At 33.0% G+C, this 21,314-nt stretch overlaps 1 protein-coding gene across 1 annotated transcript in view; it reads right to left on the bottom strand.

The window, feature by feature from the left end:
- The window catches only part of LOC115241242 (scavenger receptor class B member 1), a 42,185-nt gene extending 20,877 nt beyond the window's left edge, over positions 1-21,308 (bottom strand). Inside the window, exons 1-2 of the mRNA XM_029816899.1 lie at positions 21,161-21,308; positions 10,107-10,971 (exon numbers count right to left, since the gene is read on the bottom strand). Coding sequence (XP_029672759.1) covers positions 10,107-10,287 — 181 coding nt within the window. The 5' untranslated portion in view covers positions 10,288-10,971; positions 21,161-21,308. The remainder of the gene's footprint in view (positions 1-10,106; positions 10,972-21,160) is intronic.
- Positions 21,309-21,314: the final 6 nt, after the last annotated feature.

The raw sequence follows: 21,314 nt of genomic DNA, 5'->3' as shown, positions 1-21,314 counted from the left end.
CATCCAGTTCCAATCTTCCCATACGTCCGATGCGTCGACCTTCTGGTTCTCCAGTTGCCACGTCAAGCGAGCGCGATATCTAAAAGAATATGATACGTGTTACATTTACATGAACAGAAACCGTTTATATATTTCACTTAACATTTTTAATTTATTTAACTAAATATAGTTTAAAAGTATTTTTTTTATCGAAATAATTAAATTTTGCGAAATAATGAGTATTGCAAGCAAAAATTTTACAGTTTATATTTTATCTAAAATCAATAATACAAAGTAATATTAATAATGTAAAATTATATTGCTTTATATATACATTGATATTTCGCTTCAACAATAATAATAACTTACGGCCAGCTCAACGGATTCTTGCTGAATTTCACTCTCTTCAGATTACCCAGATAAGCGAACATATTGTAGTCGATATAACGAAGCTGGTTGTAGTCGAAGTAAAAGTTCTTCAAATTGGGAAGCATCTGAAAGATCATGTAATCGATTCCCTGGATAAAGTTGAACGACAAGTCCAGGGTCTGCAGGGAGTACATATTCACGAACCAATCTCCCGGCACCAATGTCAGTTTATTGCCCCAGAGCATTAGTTTTTCCAACTTTGTGAGGCCCACAAATGCTTGAGCGTCGCACGTTTGTATGCCCGATTCGTGCAAGTCTAAAGTCACAAGTTTCGCTCCGAATCTCGCGAAGCTGTGCCTTTGATAAGAAGAAATAAAATCGCGATTGCTCCAAAGATGCAAATTAATTAGTGTTAGCGCAAAGATACAAATAATACATCTTAATAAAAAATAAATATTTAAAATAAGCGATTTTTGTTTTTTTTTTAGTTTCGATATTCATGAATATTAAAAATTGAAAATGTAGAAATGTTGCGTTGTAATAGCGAAAAAAAAATCAGCCATAAATTTTGGTGGTGAGAAATATATATTAAAAGATATATAAAAATATTAAAAATATCCTGTGAAAGATATACGATAAAATAAAATGATATAAAAGTAAGGCTCTTGCACGATTAAAATCAAGTAAAATCCGAGTAAAATGGCAAAAGAGCCACGCGCAGTTTTTAGGGCGCAAAGGTATATAATTTAAACCAAAAAATAAATTAAAAAATTAGAGAATTTCTTTAATTACATGATTCGCGAAAGGCGGACGTTTCGGCCCTTTTTTTGGCCATCATCAGTGACCATCCCTCATGTCGCTCCAAAAGGCAAAAACCATTCTCCATGTAGTCCATGTTATTTCGGGGCAGAAACCTCGATTCTTTAAGCATGAATCCACGAACATGGTGATACATTAATAATTGTGTATAAAAGAGACGCAACGCACAAGTCGACAGCAAAAATTTTTCAGCAACGCAAAATCTTAACTAAACTCACTAACTAACAACAGAGCAATGAATGAACTTTGTTCATCGGGGTGTTGTCGTTAGAGCTTCGTCTGGCTCATCAAGCAGAAAAGATGTAAATTGAAATGTTATTTGCTCGCGCGGGAATTTCCCGCATATCGTTATGCGGAATAATCATACAGTTAAAGACGCGATATTGATTTGTCCTGACTCATAGCAAACTATACGAATTAGCATAGTAGAAGTGACAACTTTAAAAGTTCCAGATGTTTCGAATTTTACACTATTTGACTTTTATATATTTGCTAAAATTCGGCTTACTCTTGATGTTTTTACAAAAGATCTTAATCTCATAACATTAAATCATTCGTTAAATTACCGACGCCTTGATTCTGCATTTCATTTTGTCTTGGACATATCTCTATCATATCTAAAAATTAATTGTCATAACTCGACAAAATTAATTTGCATTTTATAAATCACAAGATCATTGAATTTGTCATTGTAATTGTTCCGGGAACTAGTAGTGAAACAAAGAGCACACGATCTTGACCGTGCAAGAATACAGACATCTCTTGTTCTATGACCTTCGATCTTTTGTTACCGGATTCATGCCATTCGAACCACCATCTCGACTTCTCGAGTGAGTACAATGGCCTAACGAAATCATCGACCTTGGGTTGCCATGCAATCGACTGTAGGGACACCACGTTTCATATAGAAAGTCTACTAATATGAACTAGCATGATATTGAAAAAAATATTTTTAAAAATTAAAAATTCTGCAACAGAATTAAATTTTATTGGCATTTAGAATTTTTAATGCTAGATTATTTCGCTGAAAAAAGAGGAATGCGCATTTTTATTTTAGAAAATTGGCACGCATTTGAAAGTGGTCTTTTAGTGTTTTAAGGTCAATGTTAATCATATTACATTGGCGTTGCAAAGTTAATTTAACTCGTTAATTATAGTTTTCTACAACCATGTAAAAGCTTGCTAGATGTTTTACTAAACGCACTTAAACTATCAATTATGTTATCTCGTTCAGAATATTTAGCAGTATTCATGCGAGATTGTTCTCATACAGGAAGAGAACTACAAGTAGAAAGCAGTAAATTCGATATATCTATGCGGAAAAACTCGCCACCGCTGACTTCGATGAGAATGACGATTTTTTAAATGTTAAGATTATGTAAAAAGTTGTTACTTACGATTATACAAACATACAATTATTTTACACGGAAGTATCAATTAAACTAGAACTCGCTGTAATTCTGAAGTTTTTATAAAAAAAGATAACTAAGTCGCGAAAATTTAATAAGATCATAAGATAGAATATAAAATATGGCTTCAAAAAGATTTAATCGCATTTGCATTCTAGTCCAAATAAAAACGCGTTTCCAATAAATAAGATGTAAACCAGTTCCTCTATATATAGAACTAAAAGATTGTCTTTTTCATCTTATCTTGATCCACGCAACCAAGTAATTTTGCCATTAATGTAATTTTATTGCACGACAAAAACCGAATAGGCTTGAATAATCGATAGTCAATAATCGATAGTCATAATCATTGCAACACTATTTTAATTCTTGTCTCTCTTTTTTTGCGAAACGTCAATGTAAAAGATAGAGAATAGTGTTTTTGCATATAGTTTTTTTCTACTTTTAGACAATCTTGCATATGGAATGGCTTAATACTTAATACCACTTGTGACCTTCTTGCAGTTACGTTAAAACTTTTATTACGCAAGAAGATTGATGTAATTTGATTGATGTAAGTGTGTTAATAACTTCCGTAATAAGGAAAAATAGCGCGATTTTCTATGATAATAGAGCCGTGATCCATCAGTAATTTAAATATGAACTTGAAATAAAGTAGACATACCGATTGTTTATTTTTTTCTTACGCTAAGTATAAATATATACTGAGTTTTTAATACACGAACATTTTGAAAAAAATCAGGAGATAATTTTAATTATTTCCAGAAAGAATGTAAAAGCGTTGAGTGCTTCTTATCAATGAAACACCACTTTATATCGTAATTTGTTAATTGCCGATATCAAATATGAAATTTACTGATTGTTTCCATTCTCGTCTGAGAATTGGTGTCGTAAAACTTTCAATTTTCACTCATTCATATCGCATCCCGTCTAAATCAGCTTCCAATGACTCAAAGAAAGTATACGACTTCAAAGATATTCTGCATACAAAATACCTTTTATCTGTCATATAGAGGATGCATAGTCAGACTCCGGTTATTCTAGTTTTGTCACGTCGAAGCAGAAGCAGGCGAGACAAATTAGACAGAATATATATCAGGTACTATATATCGTATATATGCTTGTGTGTGACCCATAAGAAGAAATGGAAAATAATGACACCACGCTTCTTCACGTGATACGACACAACGCGGTCAAACTCGAGCTCACGTGATACGATAATGATGCGTATACATATATCTCGCCTGTCTGCAATTGCCAACCTGTATATCATGACGCTATGTAATGACAGGACGTGGCCCCGTCCCATTGCAGGACAAGCGTATTAGAAAGTCGATAGCGCGGATCTATGAATGTGGCATAGTAATGTCAATGCGCTTCGCTACGATGTATAATAGATAAATGATTTGCGCGGTACATTGAACGATTTATCATGCTTCTTCAATCAGAGCCTTATTCAAGCCTTCGTTCTCGATCGCTAAATCCTAGCGATACTTTACTCGAGTGTTTTGGCGGCGGTTGTTTTGTTTTTTGAGCATATTCTCGTAGTGTAATAATAAGCATTATTATTAATTCATAACCGACTGCGAAGATTTCGCAAGATATATTGTCATCGATTTAATCACTCTTAATGGCAACCGGTTTTATTCCGTTGTTTCTATTCTCTCATTCGTCGCAATTTTTTTTATTTATTAGTTTGACCATCTTATACTTGAGCGAAACGATTGCACAATTATCAAGGTTCGAATAAAGATTTGTATCGCAGATCCTTATTCACAGATGGCTTAATGCGAGATTTTATCATGCAGACTGCATGACCTCGTCATTAACGCGAAAGCATTAAGATGTTAAATGATATTAGTAGTAATCTCTTTTTTTTTTGCGGCAGTGCGAGAGAAAGCAAGAGAAGGAAGGAGGAAAGAGGAAGGAACTATTCCAAAAATGCGCCGATTTCCGGTAATAAAACCGTTTGCGTGGGGAAAAGTTAAAAGAAAGATTTTAAGGACGACGACAAGATTTCGAATTACGTAAGCGTGTCTATCTCGCGTGATGCAAAGCGTGAGTGAAAATTGTGCCGCCCTTGCCGTTAACACCGTGTTCGGTAAAAACAAGACGAGCAGAAACTCGTATTTTCTCGCGGAACCTAACGGTATCGCGGAATGAAGGATACGGACGCAGGATGAGGACGTTTCTTGCCCAGAAGGCAGAACGGCATAGAAAAGGCAGAGATAAATTTCCTTTCTTTTTCCTTCTTATCCCTTTGACGTTTTTAAACAGATGTGTGTGTTTGAAAAGTTTTGCAATTATATTTTTATAAGAGATACGGCGATATTTAAAAATTGAGGGAATATATAATCTGAAATCATAATATGAAATTTAAAACATGAATAATGTATAAACATGCTGTAAGGAATGCCTTCTCCCTGTCTATCGCTCTCAAAGATTTCAACGCCGGATAGAATATTAGCAGAGACTTTAACGCTGGATTAACTACGCTGTATTTTATACTTGCTTCGTATATGTATATATATAATAAATAAATAAATAAATATAATTAATTTTTACGAGAAAAGAATGTAAAAAACAAAATAAGTGAATTGTTAAGAAAATTAAATTATTTTAATAAAATTAAAGATAATCATATATATGTGTATTTAAATTTATATCTGTCTATTATATCTTTTTAGTTTGTTTGTAAAATAATTTTTTATTTCAAAAAGAAAAATTAATCGAATGTACCGGTGTATTGAATATTATTGCAATGGCTTCTTTCAGCTCGCCGAGGGGAAATACGACGTGCAGATCACGCTAGCAAAACCGTTAGATTATGAGAGGAGGAACTCGTACTTGATTAATCTACTGGCTGTCGACGGAGCTAGCGATCCATCAAAAAGATTGCAGGCTAGAGCGACCGTTGCCGTTGACGTTCTCGACGTTCAGGTAAGTAGGTCTCGATCGTCACTGAAATAGCCGGTACATAATTGGCTATGGTCTTACATTGAATAATAACATCGTTTGCGATAAAATTAGCAGAGAATCATCAACTAGTTATTCAATTTCTGCCTGTCAGCATGAATATTGTCAAGTGGAGATTTAGGTCACACCTCGCGAGTAACGTTTAGAGCTTATTTGCGCTAAAGTAACGTGTGTCTCTCAGTTTTATTTCTGTGTCACATTCTTCGCGCTATTGGATATATTTAATGTTTCAATCTTATTGACCTGCTTTTTATTAATTCTTAAATTAAAAAAAAAATATGTTAAATTCAATTTATAGATGTATAAGAAAAATAAATAAAGTTTAATTGATTATTAAATAGTATAAAATAAAACTGCGAGACTAATTATTTCAGCGATTTCATGTCAATTTCCACGATATAATAATGATGCTAAATTGACAGATGCTGCCAGATTTATAGAAACAAAATTTTCTCTTTGAAGCGTTATTATTATTCTTACTTATTCGGCAAAATTTGTCGCGCAGGATCAGCCACCCGTTTTCCTGAATGCGCCTTATAGCGCGGCGCTTCCGGAGAACACCCCAGCTAGTCACACGGTTCTGATAGTGCGAGCTCGCGACGGCGACACGGGCCAATCTAGGAATTTGCTATTAACGTTGGAAGACGAGAATGCGGGCCACTTTGATCTCGAGATGTCCCGCGACGGTGATGTAACCGTCGGCAAGCTGGTGACGACCAACGTGTCTCTCGATCGTGAGGATCCCAGGATCTTGCAAAATGGTGGTATTTACACTTTCCAAGTCAGGGCTACCGAGCTAATCAACAACGAGATACCGGCTGACACTGCGACGTCGATCGTCACGATTGTTGTCACGGACGTAGACGACCTCGTGCCCGTTTTCAATGAGGATTACTTCAGCATCAAGATCTCCGAAGACATCGGAAAGGACACTCCTCTACCAGGTCATTAAGTTGCCTAAAAATCGTGTCGGTCTAACTAGTTATAATGTCAAATGCTTGAAAAAAATTGTCAATCTTTTTATGATATTTTTTCATTATCAATTTGTTATTTTTTTCATTATCTTTCTTATCTTTCTTCCTCTTTTTTTTCTGCAATGCTTCGAATAAAATTAAATAGAAAGCTTTTTCTTCGTAGCGAGAACGTTTCTACATTATATACATATATATATATATATCTTTCTTCCTCTTTTTTTTCTGCAATGCTTCGAATAAAATTAAATAGAAAGCTTTTTCTTCGTAGCGAGAACGTTTCTACATTTGGTACATTATATACATATATCCTATATAATATTGATCCATGATGTGTGTGTATTATTATATACTAACTACTTTCTTTTAAGAGATTCCTGGGAATCGAAAATTTCTACTATTTCTTGAAATAACAAACTTTTACGATAGGATGTCAGCGTAAAACGTGTCGGCGATAATGAAGCGTAATCGAAGTGATGCGTAACGTATAACTGTGCTGTGCAACCTGTCCTCTATCATTCGCGTTCCACTGACCCACTGCACTTCGGCCTTAGGTATGTTGCACAGAGTGGTTAATATTGCCTACATGTATGTACAAGATGTTCTGCCGCAATCAGTTCTCTTGTTAACGATAGATTCTTCCGTGACGACTTTTCCGTAGAAAAACTTTTTAAAGAAGTTTTATTTGTGTGCGACTTAATTCGATAAAAAACTAAATGACAATCTAATCTAAGATTTCATTATCAGGATATTTAACCATTAATGTCTCAATCATTACAATCATTATTGTTTTGTATAATCGATGATAAAAGACAATTAATCTTTCGACGAAATTGCTACTGATTATGTTATATTACTAAACGTGTATTAGTTCTTCTCTTTATATTATTTCTATTATAATATTACGTTATAAAATGCAGATTCGTTAACGCGCAAGAATCAATAATATTATAGAACGTTGATGTATATATCTATATTTTCCCGATGTCTGAAAGTAATGTCAAATATTCTTTCTATATACGCGAGGCACAAGCGGAAAGGAGCAATGTACTGTTCGGCGCACTGAATTTCATGCATTCCGATATTCATGAAGAATGATCTAATTAAGATGACTTGCTAATTTGTAACTATCTTGCAATCATTGCACTCGGAATACTGGAATTTAATCAACAACATCCTGAAACACACTTCAATTATAAATCGCATGTTGAGAAACTGCGAATTATATCAAAACATGCTTCTAATAAAGTAGTGTTGCTATACCATTATACATTTAGATTTGCGGTAACTGACCGTGTTTAACATTTTTTACCGTTAGAGCTTCCGGAAAATATGAAAAGTAATAAACACTATTATATCATTTTCTTTCACAAAAGCAAAAGTTATAATGAAAGAAAGTGTAAAATAAAAATATATGCAGTATTTCAGAAAGTGTTTTCTCACACAACACATACACATGGTTGAAGGTGCTTGATTAAATTTTCATGAAGAGAAAAAGTAAATACAAAATTAATTAATTAAAAGATTTACATATAGATTTAGATCAAACGATAAATCAAGAAACGTACCATGTACGTTTGCGATACGGTTTCGAAATTTTCACTAACTGCATGTAGTTTACATCGTAATAATCGTAGGTCAGAGTAGAGATAGTCTAGATAGCTGCATGAAATGTTCCAAACTTTCTCCCAATTAAGAGTTCTCTAAAAAATCTAAAGCGCGTTTTGTAAAGCAAAGATATCAACCGCTTTTACTTTAAACATATATATTATTTTCAAATAAAGTAACTTATTTTACACTCAAGAAGTAATATTTCTCTTAAACATTTTAATTAAGCAAGAATATATCGACAAATTAGATTTCTTATTAGAAGAAAAACGATTTATTTTTAAAGTAAACACTCGTCACGAGAGTCCTCACTGTTCATGAAAATATTGAGCGTCGGAGAAAAAAGAATTAATTAATATCCAAAAGACAATTGTAAGAATTTTAATGAAATCATAGTAAAAAGATAGAATTTACTTCTTGCCGGCGCGACTTCGCAAAGATTTAACATGAAGTACGGTATCGCGCCCCTAATCGACTACACGGAACTACCATGAATGTAACGATCAACGATAACTTTGCGGTTTAGTTTGCTTCTTGTTTATCAAGGTAATGAGAAGATACGTCGACTCCTTGAACGTGACAGAGTTATGGTGCGATACGGCAGCTCTTACTTTGATATGATTTAAGCGTAAACAATAATCATTGGATAAGATCTGTAGTATTTTGACCATAATACTGGAAACCACCGAGAAAGCAAAGATATTGTTTTAAACGTAAACGTAAAATTTTTAACATGAAAAATTTTTGATTATGTAATCTTCAATAAAATAATTAACAACATAATATTTTGTAATAAATTTTATCTAGATTTTTCAATAGAAACGTAATTTATGTTCAAAATTATTAATATTTTTATTAGAAAGAAAATAATTGTGTTTCAAATTTTTTAGATGATTGATAGTTAGAAGAAAATATGTAATTAATATTGCTAAGATTTTAAGTGTTAAAGATAAAAAATTAAAGTCCTGTTTTTTTTCAATTTTTTCCCTATAAATTCTATTTTAATATATTATATTATAGAATTTTTTTAGATAAATAAAATACATTTCTAAAACAATTTATATGGTCTCATCTTGTACGTAATATTAAGTTCAATTACTTTACATTTAATTAATATTCTAAACGCTAATAGGTGCATATGATCAATTTCGCCAACAACATATAACTTATTCACAGGATGAATTTAATAATTTTCTTTTTACAGCTATAAAATAAGACATAGGGGAATTTATTTCACCAATAAGTCATCTGTTGTTGGTGAAACTAATTGTAAGTATTACTCAGTAATGTATAACATATAATTTAAAATGCATTCTAAACATTTAATAAATTATTGTACATCATTTGTAAAATAACGAAGAAATTGATATAAATTTCGTTATTTTTTTAGCGCTTGAATAGTTTCTCCACGGAGAAACTGTTTGTCTTATGTCTACCATTTTTCTTCACCAATTAACGTGACTTGCGTATGTTTATTCAAGCGATGCTGGAATTAGCTAAATATTTCGTGGCAATCAATTGACGCTAAATTTTGATTATCTTTACAGAATAATAAGTAATTAAGAAAGTTGACGAGTGAACAATGGCAATTTATAATTCGTACTGCAACCTTGTTTCGGTCTGATTGTCGACATAAATCCCGCGCGTATCTAATAACAAGTTATCATTAGTCGCGGTTAAAAATTACGGTTTGTAATAAATTAATCAGATTACCACTCAAAAGAGTTACGCAAGAGCGAGCCTGGTTGCTGCTTAACATTTTAAGATTAATAAAATTACCACTCTAAAGTTTTTAAATGACTGACGTAATAAAAATAGCGGTAGCGTAATAAAAAAAAATCAAGATAGAAATACATATTATAAAAGAAGTGATGCCGAAACTTTCAAGCGCGGTAGATTTCTAGCTTTCAATGTCAAACTTATCGAAACTGTCTATCATTAACTATCGTATTATATAAAGAATGTAGTAACTCACCGTGCCTGAGTTTTCCTTTCTTAGAGATTAGCAAGGATAACGGCCTCGGCACTTTTTCGGTACAAATAGTGTCAATGTTGTCAGTCCTCACACCAAAAAGGGCGTTCCTGCCGACTTTCATGTACTGCCTGCCCATCGCTTTCGGGGACCCAGTCCCAAACAAGGATGCGATAAACTTCATCTTCGATTTTCGATTAATTCACAAATCGTGCAGAAGAATTTTCTCTTGAGCTCGTTGATTGATAAAAAATATTGATCTCACCCAAAAAGACACTGATCAGATGGTTCTACACCAATTAGTCCGAACCAATCACGTCACTTTTATTAACCTTAATTTTAGCTGTCTGCAATTTATTTAATTAATAATGTTTCTTGGAAATAATATTAAACAATGTTTATTAATCGCACTTTTATTCAGACCGGCTCTCAATAATCCTCGAACGGTCGATACTCTTCGATTGATGAATAAACTATCAACCTCAGTTGAATAAAAGTGGATTATATAATCCAGAGAGAGATAATTAATCACTTTACGCTCTGATTGGCGATTGAGTGCGCGTTGATCCAGAATTGCGTCTAGAGGGGATCATCATCATCATCATCATCATCTGGCGTTACTGCCCCGAGCATTGTTCTCGCTGTAAGTGCGTACCTGCGTCGTCATTATCGCCGTCGTTATCATCAATATCGCCTCGTCGTCGTCGTGTCGATAGCGCGGTTTCGACAGGTACCACCACACCACGTGTCCCTCGCGTTCGTATTACGCACTGGACTTTCACGCCTGGTCCAGGTGGGACGCGCGTTACCCCGGCTTCACTTTCACTCGTCGTGATCTCGTCGTTGGTCCTTTATTCTTGCCTTTTGCCTGAAATGCGAAACCAAAACGTGATTAAAAAGAGAAGGTAGAAGCAAAAAAGAAATCGGCCAGGCCAATCGCCACCGAAAAAATACAACGAAGAGCAAACCATGATATACACATTTCGCGACGTAACCGACTGTTTGCCATCAAACATACATTACGTAACTGCAAAATATGCATTTATGTGAAAATCTTTTTCATCGCAACTTTGTTGTGTCAATATTAAAATCGTTTGATCAAAATTGTGAAAATATCGCCGAATTTGCATTTTTGCAACAAGTACAACAATCTGTTAGCCGCATTTTTCTTACGAACACTATAATGTAAAAATCGATACCGCACATAAAAATGGAATATTGTATCAAATTATGTGTGTAAAATTTGTGTAAAATATTATGTAAAAAAAACTTGCACATTGCTTCCTCATCATTTTATCTTACAAAGCTTAAGCTGCTTTAAGCATGCAGATTTTTCAATTTTTGCTTCCTCATAGAGGAAGCTTTGTGAAATATCTCAAATTTTCTAAAAGTTACAGCGTGTACAGATATTTCTCAAAAAATCCAAAATTTTATAAAAAATGAACCTTTTCACCGATACTCACCAAATTCAGTACCAACCATCCTTTAATAATACTCTATTCATGTAAAAAAATTTAATCCGATATCTCAAATTTTCTGAAAGTTACAGCGTGTACAGACATTTCTCAAAAAATTCAAAATTTTATAAAAAGATGAACCCTTTCACCGATACTCACCAAATTCAATACCAACCATCTTTGAATGATACTCTATCCATGTAAAAAAAAATTAACCCGGTATCTCAAAAATTGCGGAAGTTAGAGATTTGTACAATATATTGCGTACATACATCATACACACATACACACACACACACACACACACATACATACAGACATTTTTTAGGAATATGATTTTTCGACGTTTTGGAACATTCTAAACACATTGGCATAGAAAACTCGAAAAAACATTTTGTCACGAAAACAAAGCTTCCTCTATGAGGAAGCAATATTGTTTACTATTGTCATAAATTATATGTAATGTTTTCTATTAGAGATTTATTTTCAATTTTGTATGACTATCAATCAATGCCAATATTGCAAACAGTGATCGTCGTTTTAAGCATTTATTATATGACATAAAAGTGCAATGAGGTCAGCATGAGAGATAGAAGATTTTACATATAACACTAAATGAATATTCAACAAAGACAAAAAAGTTTAGTTTCCTTGAACAACCACGTGTTGCAAAAAAAGTTGATCGACTATAGCAAAGATCACGGAACAAAGTGCAGCCCTGCAGGAATAATACACGCAAATAAGTAATATCAATAGAATACAATAGAAAATATCATGTGTAACAGAAAAATAAAACAATTATTGTTACATGATAGTTCGTAGAATAAATATTTAAATGCAAATATATTTAATATGTTTATGTCTGCAAATATTTAATAGCTCTTAAATGTATATTACAACATTAGCAAAAAAATTTTGTTTTTTTACTTCAAGCGCAAATCAATAACATATTATATGATTATATAATATTATATGATTATATCCTATTTTGAAGATACTACAGTTAAATACTCTTTTAGATTAAATTTTAAAAGAGAAAATTATCGTATATTTTTGAGAAATTAAGTAAGAAAGTTTTATTTTTCAATTAATTCTAAATAACTAAAAATTATAATAAAATTATATTATATCAAAATTTAATTACGAGATAGAATATATAATGTTTAAAAGATGTTAACAAAAATTCTCTCTGAATACGATTTTTTAAAAATGCACAAATACTATTAATTTCTAAGATGCTATGTATAAATAACTTATTTCTTAGAACATCTGATACATATAAACTAATTAAAAATTTTTTATATATTGTGGAGAAGTGATAATCGTCTTGTAATATATAAATGCTACGCTTAAGTGATACTTGTTGAAACAGTCAATTAAGCATTTATATAGCTGACGCACACAAACGTCATAAATACCGAGGTTTTATACTTATTATGATTTTATTTACAAATAACTCTCGTGGTCAATTGCTGCAATTATAATAATGACATTAAATTAAAAAATATACGTAAATGTTATAAAAATATTATACGTCAAACGAACCGTTTTTTAATCCTTAATTGCGTAACGTGAGATCTTAGATATAGATAAACATAATCCATGTTTCAGCAGAATATATAAATTTTTTCTTGATTATTTTTACACTCGACACGTTGCATAACTCGGTTTAGTTCCAAAAAAATTCGAAGTCTATCACGAAAATAATTATTTGAAGAAATCGTCTAACGTTTCGCCAAAATTAAATTTATTGCACGATGCAATATAAAGACATCTCTTCATACTTTTACATGACCTAAGATCGCTGACACATAATTTGAACGGACGAGTCGTTAATGAGCGATGTTAACCACGAGAACGACCACGTTTAAGAATGCAAAGTTTATTCCTTCGCGTTTATCCATTTTTTTCGCACGACTTTGGGAAATACCGGTGAGAGCAGATCGGTTAATACAAGTATGCGTAGAACTAATTTGTCTTTCGACTACATATATTCGGCGCTCATCAATACTTTGATATATCATGTGACAACGAGAACTATTCATAATGGTCTTGTATTTTTATACGAAATATTCCGTTATTTTTTGCTTCATAACTTTATTAATTATTGTATTTTTTTCAAAAGACATGAACTAATATAACGGTTACATTAAAAGAGAAAGGTAGAATTAATCCAGAAAGTCTCGTTATATCTCCTCGCTTTACATCAAAAAGATAAATAATCTATAATATTTTACGGAGCCAAGATTAAAATACGTATTTACGTCGAACGAAATGCAAAGCAGATTGCTTTTTCAATCACTAAACTCGATTAAAAGTTGCTTATTTTATTAGCGTTTCATAATCTCGATATTTTAAATTTAAAAATAATGTTATAATTTTTCTTATTAATTCTTTGCAAATTAGAGAAAAAATATTAATAAACAAATGCGAGCGTGTTGTAAAATTAAGGCGCATGTCTTGCGAGCATGGAATGTTATATTAACTTTAAATATCACACAACCTGTATCAGAACTCGCATACTTTCTCTCAATTATAAATTGTTCGGCGAATTTTAAGTCAGTTTTCCTTCAGCAGAAAAAAATTGAATAAACATTCTCTTCTTTATAATCTTTCAACATTTGTCTGTGGAATTATTAATCAAATATATAAAGAAAGACTGGTCAAAAAGTCACCGAAATAACAAAATTCACGTCAATTTATTAGCGCGTCTGTCTCGAATTTCTTCGAGAAGTATTTCTTGTACAGTAAATACGATGACACAGGTGTAATCGTCATTGTAAACCGATGACTGAAGCAACTTCCAGGAACATAAGCAATGGTTTCATAAAATGCGTGAAAACACGGTTTAAACGACGTTAGGGTTTTTTTTATCAACTTTACATTTAAAAGAAGTTAAAAAGAATTAAATGGCATTTTTTCTACTAGTCATGGCCAGTAAGTCATAATGATGATCTAACATTAAATTATGATGTTCGATCCAATCTTATATACATAGAATGGTCCCCAAATTACAATGCCGTTCATACACAAAATTCGATAATTGAATTGCTTCAAGGCCTCTAGACAAGTGATTAATGATCACACATATGTGTCTGTTACAAAAATGCGTTTGCATTGAAGCGTTTCGGATATACCTCGCATAAAATTATTTGCCGTTCTTTTTCTCTTTCTCTTTATAACGTATATGTGCGCACTTGGAAAATGATATGCGCTAACACAATCTTACGATCGTAACTTTCTGTCTCGTGTTTGCAAGGGCGATCGCCAACGATACTTTCGGTACTTTTACTCGCCACTGTCTCTTATTGCCTAATGCATCGTTACAACAACATGCGCATTGTTCAACTGGTCCTACCGCTTTCGCAGCTCGACGATAGTAAGCCAGATAATTCCATATCTGCCTCGATTACCTGCGCAAGTTTACATTTATATGGTATATCGTAATTTTTTATTCCCGTCATAATCTGTACTTTGTGTCGCAGATGTAACGAATGCAGTAACGTAAAGGACGTGATAGAATGTACGATACTTTAGTTTACTCGGAGAATTCGTTATTTTAGGTAAAGATACACAGGTAAGAAGAATCGCGCGAGAGTGATTCCACACGAACTATGCAAGAAATTGTAAATTTTGTTTCACTAAATGCGTGCGTACGAAATGTGTGCTTATCCCTGCTTAACATACCGTCACGACTGTCGTGCATAATCGATACTCGCACGGCAAAACGCATGATATTCTGCGATGATAGCGTGCGGTTTAGGCTGATTAAGCTTGTATTTTCGCCTATTAACAATATATAACTACGTGCCGGCATACATATACGTTAGCGTTAATTGCTGATCTCGTTATCTTAATCATAGCTGATAGCCAATAATGACGTTGATGGTGTTTTCAACGCAATTTTCGATCAAGGATCAAGGAACAACATAGTCCCTCATTAAATGTTACGTAGAAAAATGTTAATATCTGTTACTAGAAAGTAAAGCGAGTAGAATTTGTACCATTAGCAAAAGGTTCATTGAACATTCACGAAGAACGCCCGTGGCGTACAAACCCCCTAATCTTCTGAGAATTTTTTCTAAATGAAGGCTTTAACCTTCATCGTAGATCTGTCGAGTGTGTGTGTGTTTTGCCTGGATATATTACACAAGTTCCATTTTTCGTATAAGTCTTTTGTATGAATCAAATATGATTGATATATCTGTGACTCTCTTTATAAAAAGATCTCTATTATTATATAATAATAGACAGTTACACACATATTACAGAAGTTTGCTTTTTGCAAGTATCGTATGTGATTGATACATCTCTCTATGTGATTACAGAGATCTATTATTATATAATAATAGGATATATTTTTTTTATAAAAGTTAGCTTTTCGTACGTATTCTGTATAATGAATGCGCGAGTATGTGATTCATATATCTACGACTAAATCTATTATTATCTTCCCAGCATCTCCATTTCTGCCTCATTAATCTTCCCGGCTAAATTAAAGCTTTTTATTTATTTTGTAACCTTCACCATCGTTAAAAATTTCCCTTTCCCCACCTCCACCTCTCTCTTTTCTCTTTCTCTTTGCCAGATCTATTTCCAATCTATTCGTCGCAGCTAAGTAATGGTAATGACCTTAAATACGATGGTCGTTCCAACTCGCGATAGCGAAAAGGAAGTCTGATAGCTGCCTTTCCATTCGCGAATACAAGCAGGAGTAGAAACACGCATGACGCACCGCTTCTCCGTCTGTTATTGCGCGCACGGACGTTAAAACTAGATCAAGCTTTCACGATCTCCCGACATTACCGAAAGAAGTGAAACCACCCCGGATGATGTCGTACCGCGATGCCCCTCCGCCAAACCGTTGCGCCAAACTTGCCTGACCGAGTACGCAATGACACGCACAATCGGTGACTCCTTGACTCCTCGACGCATCGCGAAACTTTCGCCGAGAGATCGAGCATCAAGGAAACGCAACCTGGCATCCGTAAATTATTATCGTTCCTTTCTGACAAACGTCCTTGCCGGATTTGATTCTAGTTACATAACACGTGCTCTTTTGTGCTACGCGCTGTTTATACGCGATCCCTCACTCCTTTGCGATTTCAAGAACACTCTTTGTCGCAAAAAATCTTACAGAATGTGTGCCCGATATCTACTTTATTTTACAATATTTATTTTATTTTCTTTCTATTGACAAATTTTATGTCTTTGCTTTATTTCATTACTACTCGATTTTCGAGATTAATAGGTTTGTGCAATTTAACTCTCGCTCTCAGTTTATTAATTATACATTGTTATACATGTATATTATTTCAGATTATTAATATAGAATAATCAGCGATGCGTTTTCAACGCGGAATATTCCGCACAATTATGATATATGACACTTTTTTTTTTGCTAGATGGATAAATACATGAATATCTATAAAACAGTTTTTGCTCTTATATTCTTATTATTATATCTTTTCTGCGTAATAAATTGCCTGTTACTGTCAGTTGACTTGTCAGTGTTATTAACAGCATATTATCAACAGCATTATTGATATAAATTGCTTTATTAATATTAATAAAACAAAAACTTTTTTAAACTGTAATAATTAAATATCATCTGATATCTATGTATGAGACTTATGTAGAAAGCGTAAGACGCGCGGATCAGAAAAAAATCCCAATATACTCATAGATTATAAAAAAACTTTTGGGAAATTACTAAAATTATAAAAAGTAAATATTTTATATTTTGAAATCAGGTTACTTATTGTTTCAGTTTTGCCGACAATAATACGGGTCTTTGTTTCGTCGATCATGCATTACTTCTTAATTAATGCAATCATAATTGGCTTTCTTTAATTAGATCATCTTCCACGAAGAACCGCAACCGCGCATTTAATTGCCATCGATAATCAGTCGCTTCAGAGAATCGAAAAGTCTTTCGATTTATTAATTAATAAGCATGCTAATTAAATGCAAATATTTACTTTATGTATAATTAAATCATTCAAATATTAAGAAAAAAAATTGCTATTGAAATTACAGATTTTGTTAATATTAAACAATTTATTGTTTTTTTTTTATATAAACGAAAGAATATCAATCTTTTTAACTAATTGCAGCTTTTAAAATATATCAACGTTTTAAATATATTTATGTTTGTTTTAAGTATATCTACGTTTGTTTTGTACATATTTTTAATACTATTGTAAACGACAAATATTGTGTATTATTATTCTATACCAAAATAAATTTTGTCGAATATAATACTCTTATCGAAATCACAATAAATCTTTGTTTTTCAACATTGATGTTTACTTATCCCATTGACTCTTTTCGACGTATTCGCGTCTTGAATGCCAGCAAATATATTTATTGATACTACATACTTCGTAAAGAAGTTACCATGCTTTGAAAAAGTTGAAAAAATACGATAAGAACATCTTATTTTCTCTCGCAAAATATATCTTTTTTATATTCATCGAAATTTTTGAATATTTTTGAATATTAAACGCGTCTCATATATTAGTGCATTTTATTTTAAATTTGCCTTGGATTAAGATACTGTTGTAGCAATATCAACAATATTCGTCTGGCGTGTGTCTTTTTAGTTTACGCGCAACGGGAATTGAAATAGTTTAGAGCGGCCTCGAAAAATTGAGCAAAAATTATTACACACGAGCACGTAATCGCGTTTCAAATATTCCCATTTTTAATGATTTCTCTTATGCACCAATGGACTTATCTGAACAATGTCTGATGCTAAATTGACATAAGACAACGTCATCTATTCGGTGTAAGCAACAATTACCACACGAAAACAATAGAACTCCGCCATGCAGTAACTTAATGCCATCTATGAAAATCGGGCACGAACTTATGCAATCATCCAATAGTTTAGAGTGGCCTCGAAAAATTGAGCAAAAATTATTACACACGAGCACGTAATCGCGTTTCAAATATTCTCGTACCCTCCTCTCTACCTCGTGCTGACGTTAAGTTGCTTTCTCGGGGTTTCTTCAAATTTCGAAATGATCCGTACCGACCGTATTAACTTGAGTAATACTCGTGAAAAGAGGCGATCGCTAAGGAGGGACTTTCCATTTCTTCCTTGGTGTGAAAAACATCGCGCAATTCCGGTAATTAAATGTTAAAGTAATCTGCTCGCGGACCGAAACTTCGACCCTTGATATGGAAACCGTTATCTTGATGCAACCGCGTAAGTGCGAGTGCACCGAGACTACGTGTCCAAAAATCGTGGACGGGAAGTGTATATAGATTGCAACGATTTGAGCACTATGTTGTCAGACGCAATTCTGTTTTTATACGATAATCGATGAATTTTTTGCTCGTATTATTCAATCGTGCGATAACGCAATTACATTAACGAATGTCATTCGCTGCTGGATAGTCCCTTTTTGGAAATTTCTGAAATTATCCTGCAACAACAACTCGTTTGCCTCGCGAGTAATGATACAGCAGTACGACACGTATGAGCAATACAAGGTAAAGAGGAAAATAATGATTACTCCTTCCGCATTGTCGACCAATCTAAGAAGAGAAGAGTGCTTCAACCGCTTTACGTTACCGCAAAATGAGCCGGACACGATGCAACAATTTGACATTTTTTTGAAATATCTAATATATAATTCAGAAATTCCGAAATAATATGCATATTTGAAATTATTCGCTAGATTCCAAATTAGAAATACCGTACAAAACTAAAAAAAAAATTTTTTTTTAAGAAAGTCGTTATTTATTGACGTGCTTTAAAACTTTGAAATGTTGCTGTAGAATTTTTACAGCTAGGTTTATATATGTATATATCGTGCCCATTAATGTTTCCGCGACGGCAATAAAAGACGGCGATAAAAATTTTATCCACATCCATAATTTTTCCGTAATATCGCCCTGATAATGTGTTTTTGACGCAGTTGAATCGTAGATAATAATAATATTACAGCAAAAAAAAATACAATAAAATATCGGTAATGTGACGTATCAGTAGGCGACAGAGATACCATTAAAAAGATAAACCCGGTGAAAAGTCGTCTCGTGTGAATGATCATCGAAAAGTCATCGTAAGGCAGGCGTTACTTGATGAATACAAAAAAGATAAATTATCTCATCTCACTTATGCTAAAAAATATGCATTGTTAATTAGAATTCACATAAGATATATTCTACTCTATTCAAGAACTATTACGCGTTGATGATTTATTATTGTAAAAAACTGCAAATACAAAACCCGTATCTCGGTGAATTTTAAATTTTTATTAAATAACAAAAACTGTAAATTTCTATATTATATCTATAAAAACGCTCGATAAATTCGACAAGTTATGGCAGCTCGATTTTCTGCGAATCGAAGAATTGCATTATCTAGAAAGATTTTTAAAAGTTTCCTCTACTTCTGAACGAAGCGACGTATATCGGATTATTGATCTTGCTAACCTGAACACTTAAAACCGACGAAATATCCACTTTTCAAGGACTCGTATCCGATCGCGCCTAAGTAGTGCACGAGAAATCGGTCAGTGTGTAAGCTCCGCGATTGCATCCGTTAACGTAAAGTAATACGTTTATTTTTAATATGCATGTTAATATAATCAATTTTCTACGGACGATAAATCACACCTTCTTGCAAGGTAGATCTCCCGATGTATTACGCGTAATTGTTGTGTGGCTAATCCTCTATGAAGTTAAGTGTGTCAAGATGCATATATCCAGGTCAGAAATATTGGCTATTTCATGTGTTATAATCCGAAGATTTGCAACAATCTCTTATTGAAGACGAACAATAAATATAAAACAATTTGCATGTATATACAATATAATTAGTAATTTTTTATACTCTTTAATGCATTTCCACAAAAATTCTTTATTGTTATATTTTTTAATACTTTCAAAATTTAAGCTTTTTATAAGTACTTTTTTTATAAATAGATTTCTTTATTATAAATTTATTTTTTTATATTTTAAAATAACTTTAATTTCTAATTTTAATTCTTTTAAAACGCACGTAAAAAAACTCAAATTTTACGGCTTACAATAGATTAAAAAGATTTAAAAAATATTACTGAAATAATGTGAGGCTCGCTAAAATACAATACAGGTTGGTAGAAATCGGCCGATTTAATCGTAAATATGCGATTGCATGCAACGTATAATAGCGAGATTTGCACGCACGAATGATACCGGTATCTCCCAAGAAAAAATGCGCTCGATAAATATCACCGTGCGTAAATAATCTTATCAATCTTTAAAAATATTATTCAATAAAACTCTGATTTAAAAGTAAAAGTTTGCCATTTGCTTATTCTTGTTTAATTCGTTTTATTCGATTTTAATAATTTAAAGATTTATGAACAGTTATTCCTCTCCCACTTTTCACTATTTTTTATTAGCATTTTCAAAATCATAAAAAAAAAATTGAAATCCGGAGACATATAAAATAAATGTCCATTTATGTCTCTTTCCATGCACTTGTTCCTTGCAGGTCACTTTTCTCTGCCGATGCATTTTCCGATGTGTGCATTACGCGACCGTGTTCTTGGGCTACATTCTTTGCCGCTTTCAGATGACAAATTATTCATATTTACTTACGTAATGCCGACTCAGCCGTCGTCCTCGTCGTTTTCGTCGTCGTCGTCGTCGGCGTCGTTGGACGTTCCTTGCGTGAGCGCACAGCCGGGTTCATTAACTGACCAGTAAAATCCCTCTTTATGTAACTCACAACAAGTTCTCTGAGAAAGAGAGT

Source organism: Formica exsecta, unplaced genomic scaffold (assembly GCF_003651465.1).
Source record: "Formica exsecta isolate Colony F162 unplaced genomic scaffold, ASM365146v1 scaffold47, whole genome shotgun sequence".
Classification (NCBI taxonomy): domain Eukaryota; kingdom Metazoa; phylum Arthropoda; class Insecta; order Hymenoptera; family Formicidae; genus Formica; species Formica exsecta.
Note: the sequence above shows the minus strand (reverse complement) of the source record. Positions and strands in the feature narration are given on the sequence as shown.